This window comes from Colias eurytheme, chromosome 17 (assembly GCF_061535395.1).
Source record: "Colias eurytheme isolate Ceu_HAF_F1 chromosome 17, ilColEury1 Martin Lab GWU primary, whole genome shotgun sequence".
In the NCBI taxonomy this organism is placed as follows: Eukaryota; Metazoa; Arthropoda; class Insecta; order Lepidoptera; family Pieridae; genus Colias; species Colias eurytheme.
In genome coordinates this window covers 2819832-2837334 of record NC_142996.1, presented here as the reverse complement: position 1 = coordinate 2837334, position 17503 = coordinate 2819832, and the positions used below count along the sequence as shown (strand labels likewise).

Here is a 17503-nt window from a genome sequence, read left to right as displayed (position 1 = left end):
GAAAATTCATGTTTTCTTCTCTACCTTCGCGCAGCCGGCATATACCGCTTCTCTAATGTGAGCATTTTGTCTATGAAAACATAATCTTAAACGATAGCTCACGTTCTGGTAGCAAAGTTGGGCGGGTTGCTTGTTATGGGTGTACACATAGAGTTTTAAGAATTCATCTATTTGAAAAAAAAATGCGTCTGGAATTTTATAAGTATTTTTTACGTACTCAGGGTATGCAAAACTATAACCTCCTTTGAGCTTAGTATACCAACAGTGGGACACCCTGTAGATATAAGTATTCAATGTGGGAAAAGCTAAGTGAGTTTCACAGAAAGAAGTATTACAGATACAAAATTTTATTACAGATAATTCAGTCAACTTACAGATAATGTTATAAAATTTTATTAGATCTTCCTTAATTTGGTTTATGATTAATTATCGCTAACTATAGTTAGGTTTTATTTGGCGGCAGCGTGCGGACCAGGGCCGTTGTCTGGAATTGAAACAGAATATTAATCTTAAAGCCAGTTTTACATTTGTGATTTGAACTCACATTTTGCAATAATAAAATAAAATTAAGGTACAGCAGGCAAGCCAGAAAAAATTATGAAAAATTACACTGTTGTTAAAGATTAATTGCTTAATCAGCTAGCAAATGTGACAATTACTTTCACGCTGTTACGGTTATGACTAACAAGAATCATATTATATCAGAATGGATTCAGATGCTTTGGACATTAACCAGAAGATTCAAAGACAGACAAAGATGTAACCACAAAAAACTGGTAAGTAAGTATATAAATAATCTGGTAAGTGAAACAGATTAAATATTTCTAGTGTTTTATTTTTTAACAGATAAAAAAAACATTTAAACGTATTTAATTAGCAACATACCGTCAATCTTCGATTGCACCTTTTGCAATTCGGCGTGCGACTTTTCGAGCGCGTCACTCAAGCCCACTTTTATCTGACTGAACTCCTGCACCACGAGGGACAGGCGTCCCAACAAATAATTCAGGTTATCGTCAACTGCGGACACGCGTGACGTTATCAGGCCCACCTGGGAATAAATACGAATTATTAATCCGAGCCTTATAATCATCGGCGTAAAGACCATAATTACTCACCTTATCTTTCATTCCGTCCAATGTCGTAGTGCTGCCATTAACATATTGCGCGGTTTGTTCCTGTCGGTTTTAATTGTCTATTAGTTGATTAGTGCCATAATGCTGTATGCGAATGGTATTTTTGTTTGCGTTCATCATGTTATGGATCATAATGGTAGAATGTCTAATTAACGAGGCTGTTATTTTAAAGGCGTAGGTATTACAATTACAGGGCAATTTGTCCATTACTGGAATAGAAAAGTGCACCGAACAACATCTTTTGAAACATAATTTCTAATAATTTATGATATTTAGGTCCTTTTTAAATTCAATTTTCAATGTATATGTTTGAATTGAAAAAGCATCTATTTAACCGTCAACATATAGGAATTAGGATGAATTTCTCGAAAAAATATACACGGAAATATAGATACTATTATTGTTAATATCTCCAACTCACAGATAATCTGTCAATAGATTTCTTGCTGGCGGTCAGTTGCTCGTACATGATGCCGATCTGGCGCCAAACCTGCGACATGTCCGACTCTATCTTTGATGTGATATTGCCCAGAGTCATAGTTTGGTTGTTCATTATATGCTTCTCTATTTCATCGACCCTGGAAATTGTTAAGTGTTTATTATTAATTAGAATTTCCAACAGAAAAAATATACCCATAGGCTATCCGCTATGTTATGATAAATTTTTCATCTTTACTTATTTAGGTATGTTATTTTACTAAATCTATTACAGTCAAAGTTCCTTATTCGCGCTTCTTTCATTCGCGGTTTCACTATTCGCGGGTGGAAAAAATGCGACCTAATTTCTATATTCGCGGCCCAAAATTCTTTATTCGCGGATCGAATCGGTACATCAGTACATACATATACAGGGTGTAATCGTTAAGTGTGCACAGGCGATTATTCCGTAACTATTGCAGATATCAAAAAACTTTAAACTGATATGGAAAGTACTTAACCTAATGAGTAAAATGGCCATAATAAATTTTAAAAAATAATACGAGAAATATCTAAAAAATTAACTTTAAACCCTCCCATACATTTAGTATGAGATATGAATATCCCATGTACATGGGTTGATCCAAAAGTAATGATAATCAATATTAAACAAGGTTAACATTACAGTTAAAATAATTATGTATTTCTCTAGATAGTCTTCTGACTAGATAATATACTTCGATATTTTTTTTCCTTAACTTAGAAAAAAAAACTTTGACTTCATCTACAAAAACCCCTCAAAATCGGCCATCACTTCGCTGTCGTCTTAAAATTTCTTGTATCGACGGTGTTTCTTGTGCCAAGGTAAGAGATAGAATTAACTAGGAGCTAGATCTTACAAACAGGGTGGGTGTTCAAGCATTTTCAATGCCGATTTTTGATTGGCAGCCATCGCAACTGACGCTTTGTGATCTGGTGCGTTGTCTTGGTGCTTGGTGCACCAAGACAACATTCAAGACCGAAGTTTGCCATGTCTCTTTTTCTTACTAACCTACCCGCAATCTTTTAATTTGGTCTGTGTAGTAAGAGCCCTGTGTAGTAGTGGCTACCTTCTTAAAATATTCCACATTTCTTCAGCGTCCCAAAAAACTACGGCTTTAATCTATCCCACTAATTTTCACTTTGAAAATCTTCACCGTCACTTTGGAAGCTCGCATCCAAGCCATTGATTGTTTCTTGGTTTCAGCATAAACATGGTGAACCCAGGTAGCGCCCATGGTCACAAATCGTGACAAAAAATTATCCTGATCTCATTAAAAATTTAGAAATTCACCCTCTAAATGTCGAATCGTTGTTTCTTCTTTTCGTCGGGAAACATTCTGGCTCGCACTGTTCACATTAAAATTAATGTTAATACTTGGAAACGTGGCCTGTAGATATAATTTTTTTGTGATAACTTAGTGATTACATGAGCAAGCATAAAACATTTATATTATATTTTTATGTGCACAGGAAATACCCAATTATCATTACTTTTGGATCAACCTATACATTTAATATGAAAGATTTTAGCTTTTTTTTTTGTTTTTTTGGTTTTCTGCTTTAATTACTTCGCAAATTTGGAGGGAAGTTCATTTAGAAACTGTAAATAGACCTCCTCATTGTATTGCACAATAAGGACGTCACTTCGAAAATCTACTATGCTACTACACTACTACAAAATGTACTACTACTACAAAATGTATGGGAAATAAATTGTATGGGAGCGTTTAATGTAACATTTTTGGTTATTTCTCGTTTTATTTTTAAAAATGTATTATGGCCATTTTACTCATTAGGTTAAGTACTTTCGATATCAGTTTAAAGTTTTTTGATATCTGCAATAGTTACGGAATAATCGCTTGTGCACACTTAACGATTACACCCTGTATGTATTTACCTAAATAAAAATCAATTGTTATCCTTAGAAAACGCCTGAACTACAACTCCGAATTTATAATGTCGACTAAAAAACGAGTAAAAAGTGCTAAGCCATTGCCTAAACCTGAAGATAATACGTAATTAAATGGTAATTAATAAATATGTATGGTCAAAAATTTCAATAAAACTGAATTCTTTATTTATTTGCTTCCTTATTTCGTCACCTAGGAACGTATCCCCTATAACCCCATACAAATTACCATTCCATATTCACGGTTTCTCTATTCGCGGCACATTTACGGAACCTATTGCCCGCGAATAAAGAACTTTTACTGTATATATTTTTTTATATACATAAATATTTATTAATACCTGCTCAGTAACGTGTTATTTAGAAGTCTGCCCTGTAATCTGATATTTTCTCCAACTTCAAGCAGAATTCTATTTACTCCGTATTCTATACGTTTCTTAGTGGCGATCACATCGTCAGCGGTTTGTAGCATTACGTTTTCGTTCCTTGAGAATGCTTGTACCTTAAAATAATATGTGTATTAAGTTTTACAGATATTCTTCAATAGGAAGACGAAAGGTTCCTGGACCGGTGGGAAAAAAGGCGTTTTATAAGGGTGTAAGTGAAGAAATCCTTCTTGCATACATACTTTAAGTTTTTTCTTTTCAACAAATCTGCTCAAAAGTGGAAAGCGATGATGTGATATTAGATAATAACTAATTATGTTTTTATTTCCACAGAGTTCCTGCTACAGGATCAAAAGTGACTTCTGAAATGGGAAAGTGTTTCGATAGCTTTGCATATAACTACAATACGATTTCGCCTTGGGTTGGTCAACCTATTTATGATTTTCTGACCAGCCAGTGCAACTAAACCCATATATTATAAAGTGATTTTGCTCCAAACGTGATAAAAATACCAACCTCGTTTCTTAAAGTGTCATAGCTCTTTTGTATATCGTCGTACGCTCGTTCGCTCATTGTGTTACTCTCAGTTAGACTTTGTTGAATATCTTTATTGGTAGCCACTAGACGGTCACTCATTTCACGCAATTTTGTTGTTATTTTGTTAACAGCTGAAAAGATTAAGCATGTTTTATTTTAATTTCATAAGATTTCATAATCAAAACCTCGCAAAATAATTTTTAACTTTCCAGAGCTTTTTGGATCGACGTAACAGTAGGTACGCCTACCTCGCGACTGCAGAAAGAATTTGAGTAATCTAAAGCCTTAGATTGCACATTGTACCCAAAAATCAGAGATCGACAGATTAGCTCATTAATTGGTACTCACAATTATCTTCATTGCCGGTAATATTGGACTGTGCAGCGACCAGTGCTTCCAAAGTATCATTGGTCGCTCGTTTGATGTCCGCAAGTCGCGGCAGATCCTTCCACATGCTCTCCGCATTCGACAGCAACAATTGAATCTTCTTTATTTCACCTTCTTGCCGTTCCAGTACTATAAAAAATTACAGAAACTATGAAGAAAGAGGAAACAAATTGGTCTGGTAATGTACCTAATTAATATCGCAAAGGTTCATTCATTTTATAACGTCATATGGATTGATTAATTATTATGTATTTTGGGTGAGTATATTTATATAGAATGAATAATAGTTGTTACGAAATGTGAATTGAGGAAAAAATAAGTTAAAGGTTAGTATAGTAGGTACCTAAATAAGTGTTAAAATAATAAAAAGGAAAATGTTCAAAATGTTTATCATACCATTATTTGTATAGCACTCCTCTTGTTTATATATACATATTAAGTATAATATCATTTATTGCACGAAGGAAAAACTAAAATAATATTATGATGAAATATGTTCAGTTATGGTTCAGTTATTAGATGCGATCAAAGCATAGCAAGCGAGCAAAGCTCTAACTATAAACAAAAAATTCTAATGCTTCTTTTTAGCCGTATTGACTAAAATAGTCTCATTTTTGCTTTTGTATTATTACTGCAAAATAAACTTGAATAAAAAGCCTAAACATTCTGAAACGCTAGTATATAGGTCGATCAGGCCGTGTTAACGAGCGCCTGTCTTCTTGTCGGCATTGTCAACGAAATGAAATGCACGTTGCTGATAGAAAATATTAATATGTCCCAGTTGCTTGATGAATGAATATCGTTTTGTACTGCATTAAGCAGTTTAGATAACAGCCGGGAATTCATTTACAATGTACGTAGGCACAATGATATGAATTGCAGACAAATGAGACATGATCGGACAATTTTAGTATTACGAGGCCACATGGGTATCGTTACAATGTAACTAATATCGAATAAAAATGATAGAGTTCCAGTAAAACCTTTCCAGTTCCAATCGTAGCCGTCAATCTAATAGTTAACATGAACTATCAACTACTGCATAATATTTACAATGCACTCATCACAGCTATCTAATACTTAATTAGTTTGATATCCGCTCAATGAAAATTCTCGAAATTTCTACCCATTTTTATAGAACTTTGTCCTTGAACATATTGTGCATATAATTTATGTTTAATGATAATTTACCTTCACTCATTTTGTTGTGCCAAGCCTCGTCAGCTAGCGTAACCTCGCTCAAAGGCACAAAGTCTGTTGGTATCTTGGAAGACGTTTCGTTGTATTTATTTAGCTTCAATTCATACTTGTTCAGTAATTTCTCAGCCTCTGTTATGTGTCGCTCGAAGGGGCTCACGTCAGTTGCCATTTCTACGCAGAAAGCCCGAAGAGCGTCCTGAAATTTTACCTTCCGTTAGTTATAATAATAAACTTAACTAGGCTCTCGCTCTGAAATTGTTGTGTTGCACTTAGCCTTAAATCGTAGCGTGTTACTGTCTATTGATAAGAGGCTATAAAGTATAAACTACGTAAAAAATTGGTCCAGAATTTTTTTGCCTTATTCATTAACACATCATCCAATTAAACTTATATTTCTGACATTTTAAATTACCTTATTCAAACTGTTCTTCAAATCCTGAATTTCTTGTTTAACAGCATCCAACTTAGCGTCGGTAGCATCAAGTCGCCTGCTTATAGAGTCATCTTCGGTGGTCAAATTCGTTTCTACGTCTACTGGTGCTGTATTTGCCTTCAAGTTCTTATTCACCGTAGCCGTGAGTGCTTGCAATGACTTCTGTATGTCTTCCAACATTTCGTGAGTTTTTTCTTGCTTCGCCTTTTCTTTCTCCTCTTTCTAAAACAGGACAAATGTAAGGTTTGTTATATCAGAAGATTTTTCTACTAAATGGCCTTTGGTAGAATAAAATGCCTACTTGAAATGTCATATACTGCGATCTGTTTACCTGTATAAATAGACTTTCCACGTTATAGACTCGTTCATCCAGACGCGAAATTAGCCCCTTCAAAGGCTCGAGTGCTTTGTGTTTCTTTTCTAAAGAAATAAGCATTTTCTTCAGCTGGTCTCCAAGAGCCTTTTCTCGGAATTCGTGGCGATCCAGTTTGCTTTCTGATACACGGAAGAGGTGGACGAGTGATAGCATAGCGTCTCGGATATCTTCGTGTCTGAAAAATACATTTTCAATTCAGTATAACAACGTTAATGCTGTAATATTATTATAAAATTTTTCCTGTCTCGAGCCAGGATCTCAGCTAATGAGAGCTTTTAAGATGACTACAACTGACATGATCTGGGATTTAAAAAAATCTGATTAGCAGTAGGTAGCATCTATGTACTTCAAATTTCAATCCATATTTTCCTATATAATACCTACTTCCTACTCAATATTTTGCTAAAAACTTAATAATTCGATTGATGCAATAAAAAAATTCTAATTAGCATCATAAATCCATTTACCATTAATCGTATCGTACATGAGTTTATCAATCAATCAATACAAATTGATTGAACATGTTGATGTTCATTGACTTTCAAAACACTTGATGTAATCGCTAAACAAGTGTCGGTTACGTAATGTACCTACATGTAGGTTGTGAAGAATCTTCATTGCTATGTGTTAAAGGGAGTCGCCAGTTTATGTAAGGTAGGAAATGCCCAACGCTTGAATTGAATGAGGTCTTTGTTTTATTAGATAACTAATGAAAGGAGACAGTGGGAATGTTATAATTGCTGGTACCTATGTAATTAGCGTCTGATATATAAAATGATGTGAGCAACTCGACAAATTTCATACTCAAGACATTCCTACATAATCGTCTCACGTTGCGTCTGCAAAGTACATTGAAGGTTTCAAATTTTTTCTATATGTATTATTATAAATGCGAAATTTTGTCTGGTATTCTTTCAGGGCAAAAGTTCAATACAGATTTGTAGCTGTAAGCTCTAAAAAATGACATGAGCTTTTTTTATAAATCAACCCCTTTTCTATTTAATTGGATAGACGCCTGTTAAAAATGCGGATGAGTTTTTCCCGTGCTTTTTATACATATTTAAAACCACGGCACTGCTAGTAACCTATAATGAAGGTACATGTTCTCATACAAAATGAAAGTGCCTTTGACCGAAGTGATAAAAATATGAATATGCTAATGGAACAATAAAAATTTAATGACATCGTAGTACGCCTACGATAAAAATGACCCGTGATCGCCACAATGAATAGAAGTTTGAAATAGTCTTAGATAAAACATTATGGGGTTTCTTATTTCTATACATATTTAATCCTCATATAAATAATAAACGATGTTATTTATTTAACATTCAAGCCTATTTTTGAGTGTATTATTTTTCATCAAGATACAATACAAATAGATCAACTTAAATTTAACTGAATGCGTTATATTTTTTTATATGTACCTACTAATCTTGATACATTCTAGCGATGATACAACTAAAGATATAGGAAAAGTTTGTATTTAATTCAAAGTTCTACCCGGTCAACGTATTATTTTGAAAGCTTACACTATTCAACGAAAGGAAACGAAAATAAACCATTGGAGAGAATTCAAACCTTTATTCAAACATTAAGTAATCCTTTGACGGACTCTTACACCACGTCTTTGGTGACTGTCATAATAACTACACCTCAGTTCACAGTTGTTTATGGTTACTATTGTGTTGTAAATTAGGAGATGGCGACATTTACTGCTAATCAAGAAGCTTATACTGCTAACCTACGGGCTTCCGATGCGATGCCATCAAATGGTAGGATATATTTGTGACCTTATGATAAACTATTAACTTATTCATGATATGATGAACGACTACCTAAGTATTTTATTTTGGGACAAAACCAGGAGCAGCACTTATTTACAACAGAAGAACAGCAGAATATGGTACTCACGTGACATTTTTGGCCTCTGTGTGTGTACAGGATACGATGAGAAGGAGTGCGACCAAACACCACGGCCTCTGGGAACAAATACATTCAACTTAATTTTCTTTTAGCACAAAAGGGTAGAATAGAACAAGAGCTAGAGAACACATGAAAAAAATTGGTATCAGACATACATTTGTAAGAACTGATTTTTTAACGCGTAATAGATAGGTATATTGGTTTGGAATATGACAATAATTTACATGTTTGCTCACTACCACAAACATTACATAACTATATTCAACCATGCCAAGTCTGCAACAGGTTATAAGAATACGGAATATCAAACAAAACATTAACCTCAGGGATAACATGGGGATAACCGATGGGGAAAGCATTTTTTTATCTACATTGTTATCATTCAAGCAAATATTGTAATAGAGTTATGTTAAATGAGTTTTTATGTAAATATGTACTAAATAAATACGAGAATGATTTCTAACTGTGATAAAGGGGGTCGTCTTATCAGACGTGGTCAACATTACACACTTGTAGCACTACAGATGGGATAGATAACCTTTAGCTTTAATTGCTTCAAGCTTAGTAAGTAGACACACAATATGGTTTATAAGAGGAAGTATTTATGTTTGTAAAGTAAAATATATCGATCAGAAAACTAAGTACGGTCTATGTAGTTAGGAACAATTCTACCTATATAAAAATTGTAGAAATGCTTTTACTCTCTGTGGAGAGATAGTCAATGTAAGTATTGGAATTTGAAATACAATTAAATTCCTTTTTTTTCCTTCAGCTTAGTATTTTAAAAAAGTGCTATATACCTCTATGGTCGATGATTGAACTTTTTGTCTTTTTTCATGCTGTATGGTCTACTTTTTAAAATAGCAAACTCCGATTTATTTATTATATCTAAATAAAGAAATGGCCAGATGTCATCTAAATATCCATTAAATATCTAATAATAAATTAGATAATTCATAATATTGATCAGGTAAAGTCAGAAACGTGGTAAAATAATTGCCTATTGTGCCGTCTAGAGTACTTTAAGTCTACCCAGACGTACAAAACATTTATCTCCCTTCAACCAGATTCTAGGTTAACATAATAATTTACTTGTATAAATAGATAATACCAACGGCTTAGACAGATAATAAATTACCAATAGATGTGTGCAATAAAGACAAAGGAATCGAACAAGTTCATAAAGATCAAACCGCTATTCTACATCAATATCTAGTTGATATCTAGATAATGTTGAGTTCGATGATTATAAAGATTGCTTTTAGGTGTAGAATAAATGATCACAAATTTTATTGTTAAGCATAAAATTGTTTAATACAATTTCAAGTTCGAAGTGTTTTCAGTACTTTTAATATATTATTTTCCCTACGCCTACATTTTCGGACACTACTATTTTTGAAAATAAGTAGGTAATCTATAAACTAGATACTTTATGGAAAGAAAGAACAATAGCGATGATTATGAGCATAAAAGTGGATTGGCTCGATAATTAATACGTAGTTACGTATTTTATATTTTTACAACGGCTTCAAAAAAAGTCTCACTTGAACCGTTTCCTATTAGTTACCTATACTTAAACTGTTCAATATTATGTCGTAAAAGTATGAATAACCCATTAGGGTTAGGTATTATTAAATAATACCTGTAAAATAACAAAGGCTCATAATATTGAATTATTCGTGAATATAATATTATGTATTACTACATATAAGCATAGCGCAAAAAGACGACCCAGTTCGGTCTACTATGAGAAATTACAACAAACTGCTTGGAGCGAATTATTTGAGATGTCGTACAAATATTACAATATTGAATATTCTGCGAGTTTTAATACAGATTTGAATTGCATAGAGTGATAGTGAAATAGAAGAAAAGCTATTCATTTGTAATGTGCCTCTGGCAAAAGTGAAAAGATGAGAGCGATTAGATTTTAGAATATAAAATATTTAGTTACATCAAAATATTATGTACCTACCTAGGTACTTAGTAGTATAATTTAGGTTTGTAGGTAAATGATAGTGAAAATAATATCCTCGAAGTATTAAAATACATATTAGGTATCTTAATAGTTATAGTTTCTCATATATTATACGTAAATCTAAATCCATGTTTCTTGACTTTCTTCATTACTCCTGTAAAATTATCAGGACGTCCGCATCGTCTCGTCGAGATTTTAATGCACTTTGATGTTGAATACAGTCGTACGACGATATGTTATGGTAATTAAATTTAGGTACTGCTACTTGCTTCTCAGAAAAATTGTACTTGTATGATCAGGAAATGAGCTTTAAATTAAATTACGCCCCTCATTCTCATCACTGTTTCTGCAAGGTATAAATCCTATGTTTATAGCGCGATAGCTGGCATTGTAATACCGCAATATCTACTATAGACTATATTAAAATCATAGCTGTTAAGGATATGGATATCCTTTATCCAAATTAATACTATTTACATATTACTACTACAATATAACTAAACTGGTAAATTTGAAATTTACGAAAATTATTATCAACAAAAGTTGTTTTATTTTATACACCTTTAGCCGGCACCACGAAGGCACATTACCTACTCCTATTAACCTCTTCAAAGTAACGACGTCGGATTCTAGGTAAACCATTGTAGCCACACCAAAACGTGACTTGTGCTAAACACTTGCTTGTTATATACTAAATTTATATCTGGGAGTCGTAGTTCAAACGATTCCTCGCTTACTAATTGTAAACTTATGATTCCATTGTTCTGGAATTAGAATAATCCTGTTTGTTTTTTAATAGCCGGCGCCAGCAACGCCTGCAATGATTTTGCGGACACGTTTTTTGCCTTCAGAATATTTGCAAAAGAAAATTATAGCCTCCGTTATTCTTATGAATAACGTCAGCTCAATTATCGTCAAAATTTCCAACAAAAAATTATTATAAGGAAATTGGTTAACTACATGTAGTTAATTTTATTAATCCGTTATTTTGTCATTAAGTAGGTAGGTATTACTATTAATATGCAGGCACAAATGTAAAATTTGTATATCAACAAAAATAATGAAGCAAAATCTGTACCTATAGAAACAAAGGCAGCTTAATTGTAATATAGTTTTATCTTCACATTGGTGTAAACTTTTACCGTTAGAATTAATCGGCAGATTAAAAATAATAAGCCTGTAAGGGCTTAGCCGTTAGCGTACCTAAAGCATCTAACTAGCAACACGTTACACGATTAGTTTATAATTAGATCATAGATGACGTAGCATCATGACAAAGGGAAAGGAACTTATCTTACACGCTGAATATAGACCTTGGCCGGGATTTAGGTCAAACGCGCGGACAAAGCTTTTAATGCTGTAAGCACACGACGATAACATTATGTTTTGCTTCCCGGTAGATATTAGTTGAATGCGTTAAGTATTCATATATGTATTAGCTTTACTGGCACAGTTATCCTGTGCTTACGTATTTCGATAATAAATTTAACATGAATCTACGATGAAGCAACAGGGTAAGTGGTAGGTAATATATTACAGCAGAATAAACTGCAAAGAGACTCAATAATTTTATTGTGTTTTATAGATTTATTGTTTAGGAATTAAATACCTAATTTTGCAAATTAATTGAATCAGGATCTTATATCATATGGGCAAAGGACTAGTATGCCGCGATTGTGATGAAACCTTTTATAAATCTAAAAAACGACTATGTAAATACACACGCTAGCTCCTTAAATGTACAAAAGAATCTAAGGTTGAACGTTCCTGGAACTAAAGCCACAATAAGAATGCAGTAAGTACCGTAAGATACAAGATCAGGAAAATATAAAGTGTTTTGTTATGAAATGTGGCATTATATCAACAAAAATAATAACGATATTAACCCACAATACTTTAATTATTATGATGCTAATTAGCGTGATCAAATACGCATGGTAGAGCGGCGGTTAAATAATAATCGCTTCCTGGCTCATGTATCAAAGCTTGTTTGTTTCAATGTTTCAACCGATTTAGATTAAATTCAGTAGTTACAATTAGATGTACAATATAGAGTTGTCTTTTTTCAGGATAGGAATTAAATGTGTGATCATAGAGTTACCTACGTAGCGACTATTTAGTAATCTGTGGTAGAGGTTTCGGCAACTATTTCGATATTTTCCATTTGGACGAAGAAAAAAGAAAATAAATGGTCATTATATTTAATGAATATGGTAATCGTAAGTTAAGAATATTACAATAATTATGCTCGTGCTCGTATACTTCAGAATACCTGATGCCTCAGTGGCCGCCGTTAGAACTTTCAGCTCTACCCTCAATATAGGAGCGACGGCGAGCGCTCTGTTCATCATCTTAATATCGAGGCGAAAGTTTCTATGGATGTTTGTTACTCTTTCACGTAAAAACTACTCAACCGTTTACAATGAAATTTAGCACACATATAGAGGGTAACTTGGATTAACACATAGGATAGGTTTTATCCCGGAAATCCCACGGGAACGGGAACTATGAGGGTTTTCCTTTGAAAACGCGGGCGAAGCCGCGGGCGGAAATCTAGTGTACAATATTTTAATAACAAATTAAAACGTACTTGCATTCTTTCTTAATATTCTTTCACATTTTGTGACCGAGATGTTGGACCTTTCAAACAAAAAAACTGGGCTGATTTTGATAAAATACATAATATGTTAGTAACAGTACTCAGTATAGTAGTCTATAATTTTATTTTACCTAATCAGTTTTGAAATTGAACTTCTGCACGCGCGAGCCAAGCCGCGGGCAAAGCTTATGTCTTTTATCTGTATGCTAATACGATACATAAATACCTAAACATATTAATATTTTAATATCAGTCTTTGTCTATTAATTTTTACCGTTTACTCCCCTCGAAAACATAAATATACAAAAGTCAAACATAAACTTATGTACTGACTGTTTCTCAATCGCTTTCAAACTACTTACCAACAAAATCTTGACAAAAAGCTACAAACAAGCAGTCAAGCACATTGTAAGTGCATTATTTATCGTCAATTTGTCGAACACGATGTAATCATGTATGCGAGACGAGTTAGCAATATGTCAGTACCTTGCCACGGCAGGCGAGAAATACGTCAAGTGCACAGGAGCTGGGGCAATAAACTTTATTGGAACACCGCAGGATATTTACAATATATTATATATAACCACATTAAAGGACATTAATTGCCCATATACTTCGTATAGTTTATGATATGAAATTATGAGGAACATAATTGTATATCTAATGAGTGTTAAGAAGCGAGAAGTGGTCATTTACATATAGCTATTTATATTGCGATTTGCGCATGAAGGTTTATTAGTTACAATATCCTTATAAAATGTAATGTTAGTATTAACTAAAACTTTTGACCGAGACCAAAATATAAACCTAAGTAGGTACGTGACTGTCAGAATCAAAATATGATAGAAAGTTATTGACTTATTATAAGAGCTTTAAGCTCTATATTAATTTTAACTGAAAAAACTTCTTCCTTGACGAATTATGTAAGTTTCAAAGTACATACACACTATTTTGAAAAATGAAACGTATTTACTCACAAATAGTTATAACTTATAAGACATTCTACTTAAGTTATTTTGTAGATAATAGATATAAACAATAGCCAACTATAGACTCTGATAACCTTAGCGTATTTTTAATCGCTTTCTCTAAATAAAATTTAGTTTATTTACCTACCTTCAAGATTATTTTTTTAATTTATACATAATCTAAATTAGGTACCTACAGACGTTAGATAGGTGTTATATACTACTGAGTTTTGAATTTAAAAATGTCGCCGAATAAACATTAAAATAATATTGGTAACATTTTGTTATTCCAGAGCTTTTCAATGCAAATTTGAAATGCTAAAATGAAATATTAATCATTGAAGCTTATTTGACTTCAATGAATTCGTCTGATTATTTTAATTAATTACAAATAACTTTAGCGAGACATTTATCACAAGAAGTGGTGTTTATGTATTGTATATTTCCTTGATTAAGTGCCATAATTATTATGTGTTTTATATCATAAAATATGGAAATATTTAACTCAATAGGTATTAAAATTATAATTCAAACCATTTTATTTCCTTGTAGCATTCTGCATTACAATATATTGTATAGGTACTTAGCAAAATTTTATCATGACAGGAAAATAATTTTCGCTGGATCAGAAAGTACTGTAATACGGTTAAAAAATAACACTTTTCAAGTTTAATTTAGATCCACTAAAAATATATGTAAGTATATCCATACTATTGTTTTATATTTTTATTACTGACAGATTTCTTCCCGTCTGAATATATCACATTTTCTTAGGTACATTAAAAATAAATAATTAATGTCCAAATGATATTACTGAAATGCAGTCGTGCGAAAATGGTAATATTAGATGCAGTTGCGTAAATTTTGAGGTATCCTAAACTTCTTAAATTTATTTTAAACTGGATAAATATCCTATCCCAAAGCGTTCATTATAATTGATGAGCTCTCACCATGCCAAACGCAGCCATGTCGCCTGTTTTGTTCTAATCTCGACTAACGAACACTTTTTACTTTGTTTGAGATCGCGGCGTTTGATCTAAATAAAGCTTGTAGTACTGCGCTCACGCGCAGTCGATCGCGAACTGAGGACTGAGGTGATCGATGAACTTTGTGGTTGCGCCTTGTGGACTGGTCACTGGGCAGGCGCAGGAGGTGCGCCGGCGCCGCTGCGAGCAGGGTGAACGAATGCGTTCATTATTACGCCCCACTGACGTGATCCATCGACATTCCAAAGGGTTAAATGGGATCTTATTTTGGAGATTAATAAATAGACCGTTAAGTGGAGCTACCGCGATGGTTGAGGTTTATTAAACTCATTGATATAGATGCACTTTAGTTGATAGGAGTAATGTATATTTATTGGTTTTATGTCCGTTCGGTAACTTTTTAATAGATGCGTTTCTGTTTTCTACATCTACCAGAGGGGTTATGCTGTGAAGTCAGTATTTGTGTTTTAGTAAATACATTCATCAAACTTTCCCGAAAAGCTTCTAACTGATTCTGTAGGTTGTAGGATCACGACATAGAAGAGAAAGCCGCGATTCAATTTTGATTTTAAATGCATTCATAAAAAATTGTGTCCATAATAGTGTGTCGTTATATATTATCATTGGTAAAGGCCTAGGTAGTCCGTTGTATTGCCTAGTTTACTTTTACGGTCCTATAGAGATATCGGTGTGGTGTGGTTAGGTAGTCTGGGCGCATAATCAACAACTTGTAAAATGAACAAAAAAATATCACTTTTAGTAACAGAACATGTATATTTACACTTTAAATTTGACATACATCCTTTGTACTGTGTTTGGTAAATTGGCGAAGGAAAAACGAAATTCAACCAAGCCAACGACCGACATCGCACACAAAACTTTAAGTCATGTCTATTTAGCATTGGATCATAAAGCAAATATGCTTATTTCGATAAAAACGGCGAAAGGACGTTGATCTTAATATTTCGGTTAAGTTAACATTAGATAGTGGGCGCTATCTTTGGTGACGCATCTGGTGGCGTCTGCCTTTGGCTTGGAGTGTCACCATTCATAATAAGTAATTCTTCATACTATCGCATTGTAGCATCTTATAGTTTGGACTACAATATTATTAAAACCTTAAAAAACACAGCAGCCTAGTTGCATTTAGGTAGCAAAATTTTCAGTAAGTATCGATTTAGACCGTTGCTTTCATGCTTTTTTACTGAAATTCAGACCACTACGTTAGGTACATTAAAATATACTTAGAAAGAAGTCCAAACATTATGACTTTTTTCTCTTCTTAAATCTGAGTTAAATCTGATATGGCGCATGTTTGTAATAAAACCACTTTCTTCCGATACTTTGATATAAGTTGTACTTAAAAATATCTCCCTCATAAGATCAAAGAGCATTAGATTTAGTAGCGACTTGAAATTAAACAAGCGTTGAGCATTTAGAGATTTATAATAGGGCGCCGGTTTCACTGCTTCCTGATATGTTATGTTTAGCTTATCTATCAGATATAATGACAAATCTTTACTAATATTATAAAGCTGAAGAGTTTGTTTGAACGCGCTAATCTCAGGATATACTGATCTGATTTGAAAAATTCTTACGGTGTTAGATAGGCCATTTATCGAGGAAGGCTATAGGCATCACGCTAAGACCATAGCAATGTGGGTATAACCGCAGGGCACAGCTAGGTAATATAATACGCATCCGAAAAAATATTTATCAGCGAGTTGTGAAAACGACCCAAACTATATCGTCGCTAGATTTTTTTAATACTTCAAACTTCCAATCGAGTTTCAGCCATAGCGGAAAAGCTTGACGGAGTCTAGCCAACTGTACAGGAAAAATATTTAATTTTATAAAGTAGGTTAGTAGCAATCGGTAGGTACTAGGCAATAGGCACACATCAGAAAAGTCTAGGGATATTTTGTATTGTATCAGATATTTGTGTATAATAATCGAATTCATGAATTCTAGTCAAATATGTAATAATTTATGTAGTTTATAGGCACTAGGTAAGTACTTGTTGATTCTGACGCTATAAGGCACGTTTATAAATAATAAACAAGACCATGATAAAAGTTTTAATAAATCAACTCTTAGATAACCGGGTCAAGTACGTACTAAATAACAATTATATTAATCAATTTATTTGTATATTCATAATTAATTATAGGTATGTAACTATATAATATTATAATAACTACGTAGTAAATACTTAAATTTTTA

General features: G+C 33.2%; 1 protein-coding gene across 1 annotated transcript; it reads right to left on the bottom strand.

The window, feature by feature from the left end:
- Nucleotides 1-331: 331 nt before the first annotated feature.
- Nucleotides 332-15407, bottom strand: LOC149901072 (uncharacterized). Its single transcript, XM_090111454.1, has 12 exons — nucleotides 15245-15407; nucleotides 8738-8805; nucleotides 6779-6998; nucleotides 6427-6669; nucleotides 6006-6210; nucleotides 4776-4943; nucleotides 4407-4558; nucleotides 3846-4006; nucleotides 1558-1714; nucleotides 1119-1178; nucleotides 886-1051; nucleotides 332-484 (listed from the first exon to the last, which is right to left on the bottom strand). Exons 1-12 carry the CDS (start codon nucleotides 15260-15262, stop codon nucleotides 450-452), a joined length of 1653 nt encoding a protein of 550 aa, XP_089967580.1. The 5' UTR covers nucleotides 15263-15407; the 3' UTR covers nucleotides 332-449.
- Nucleotides 15408-17503: the final 2096 nt, after the last annotated feature.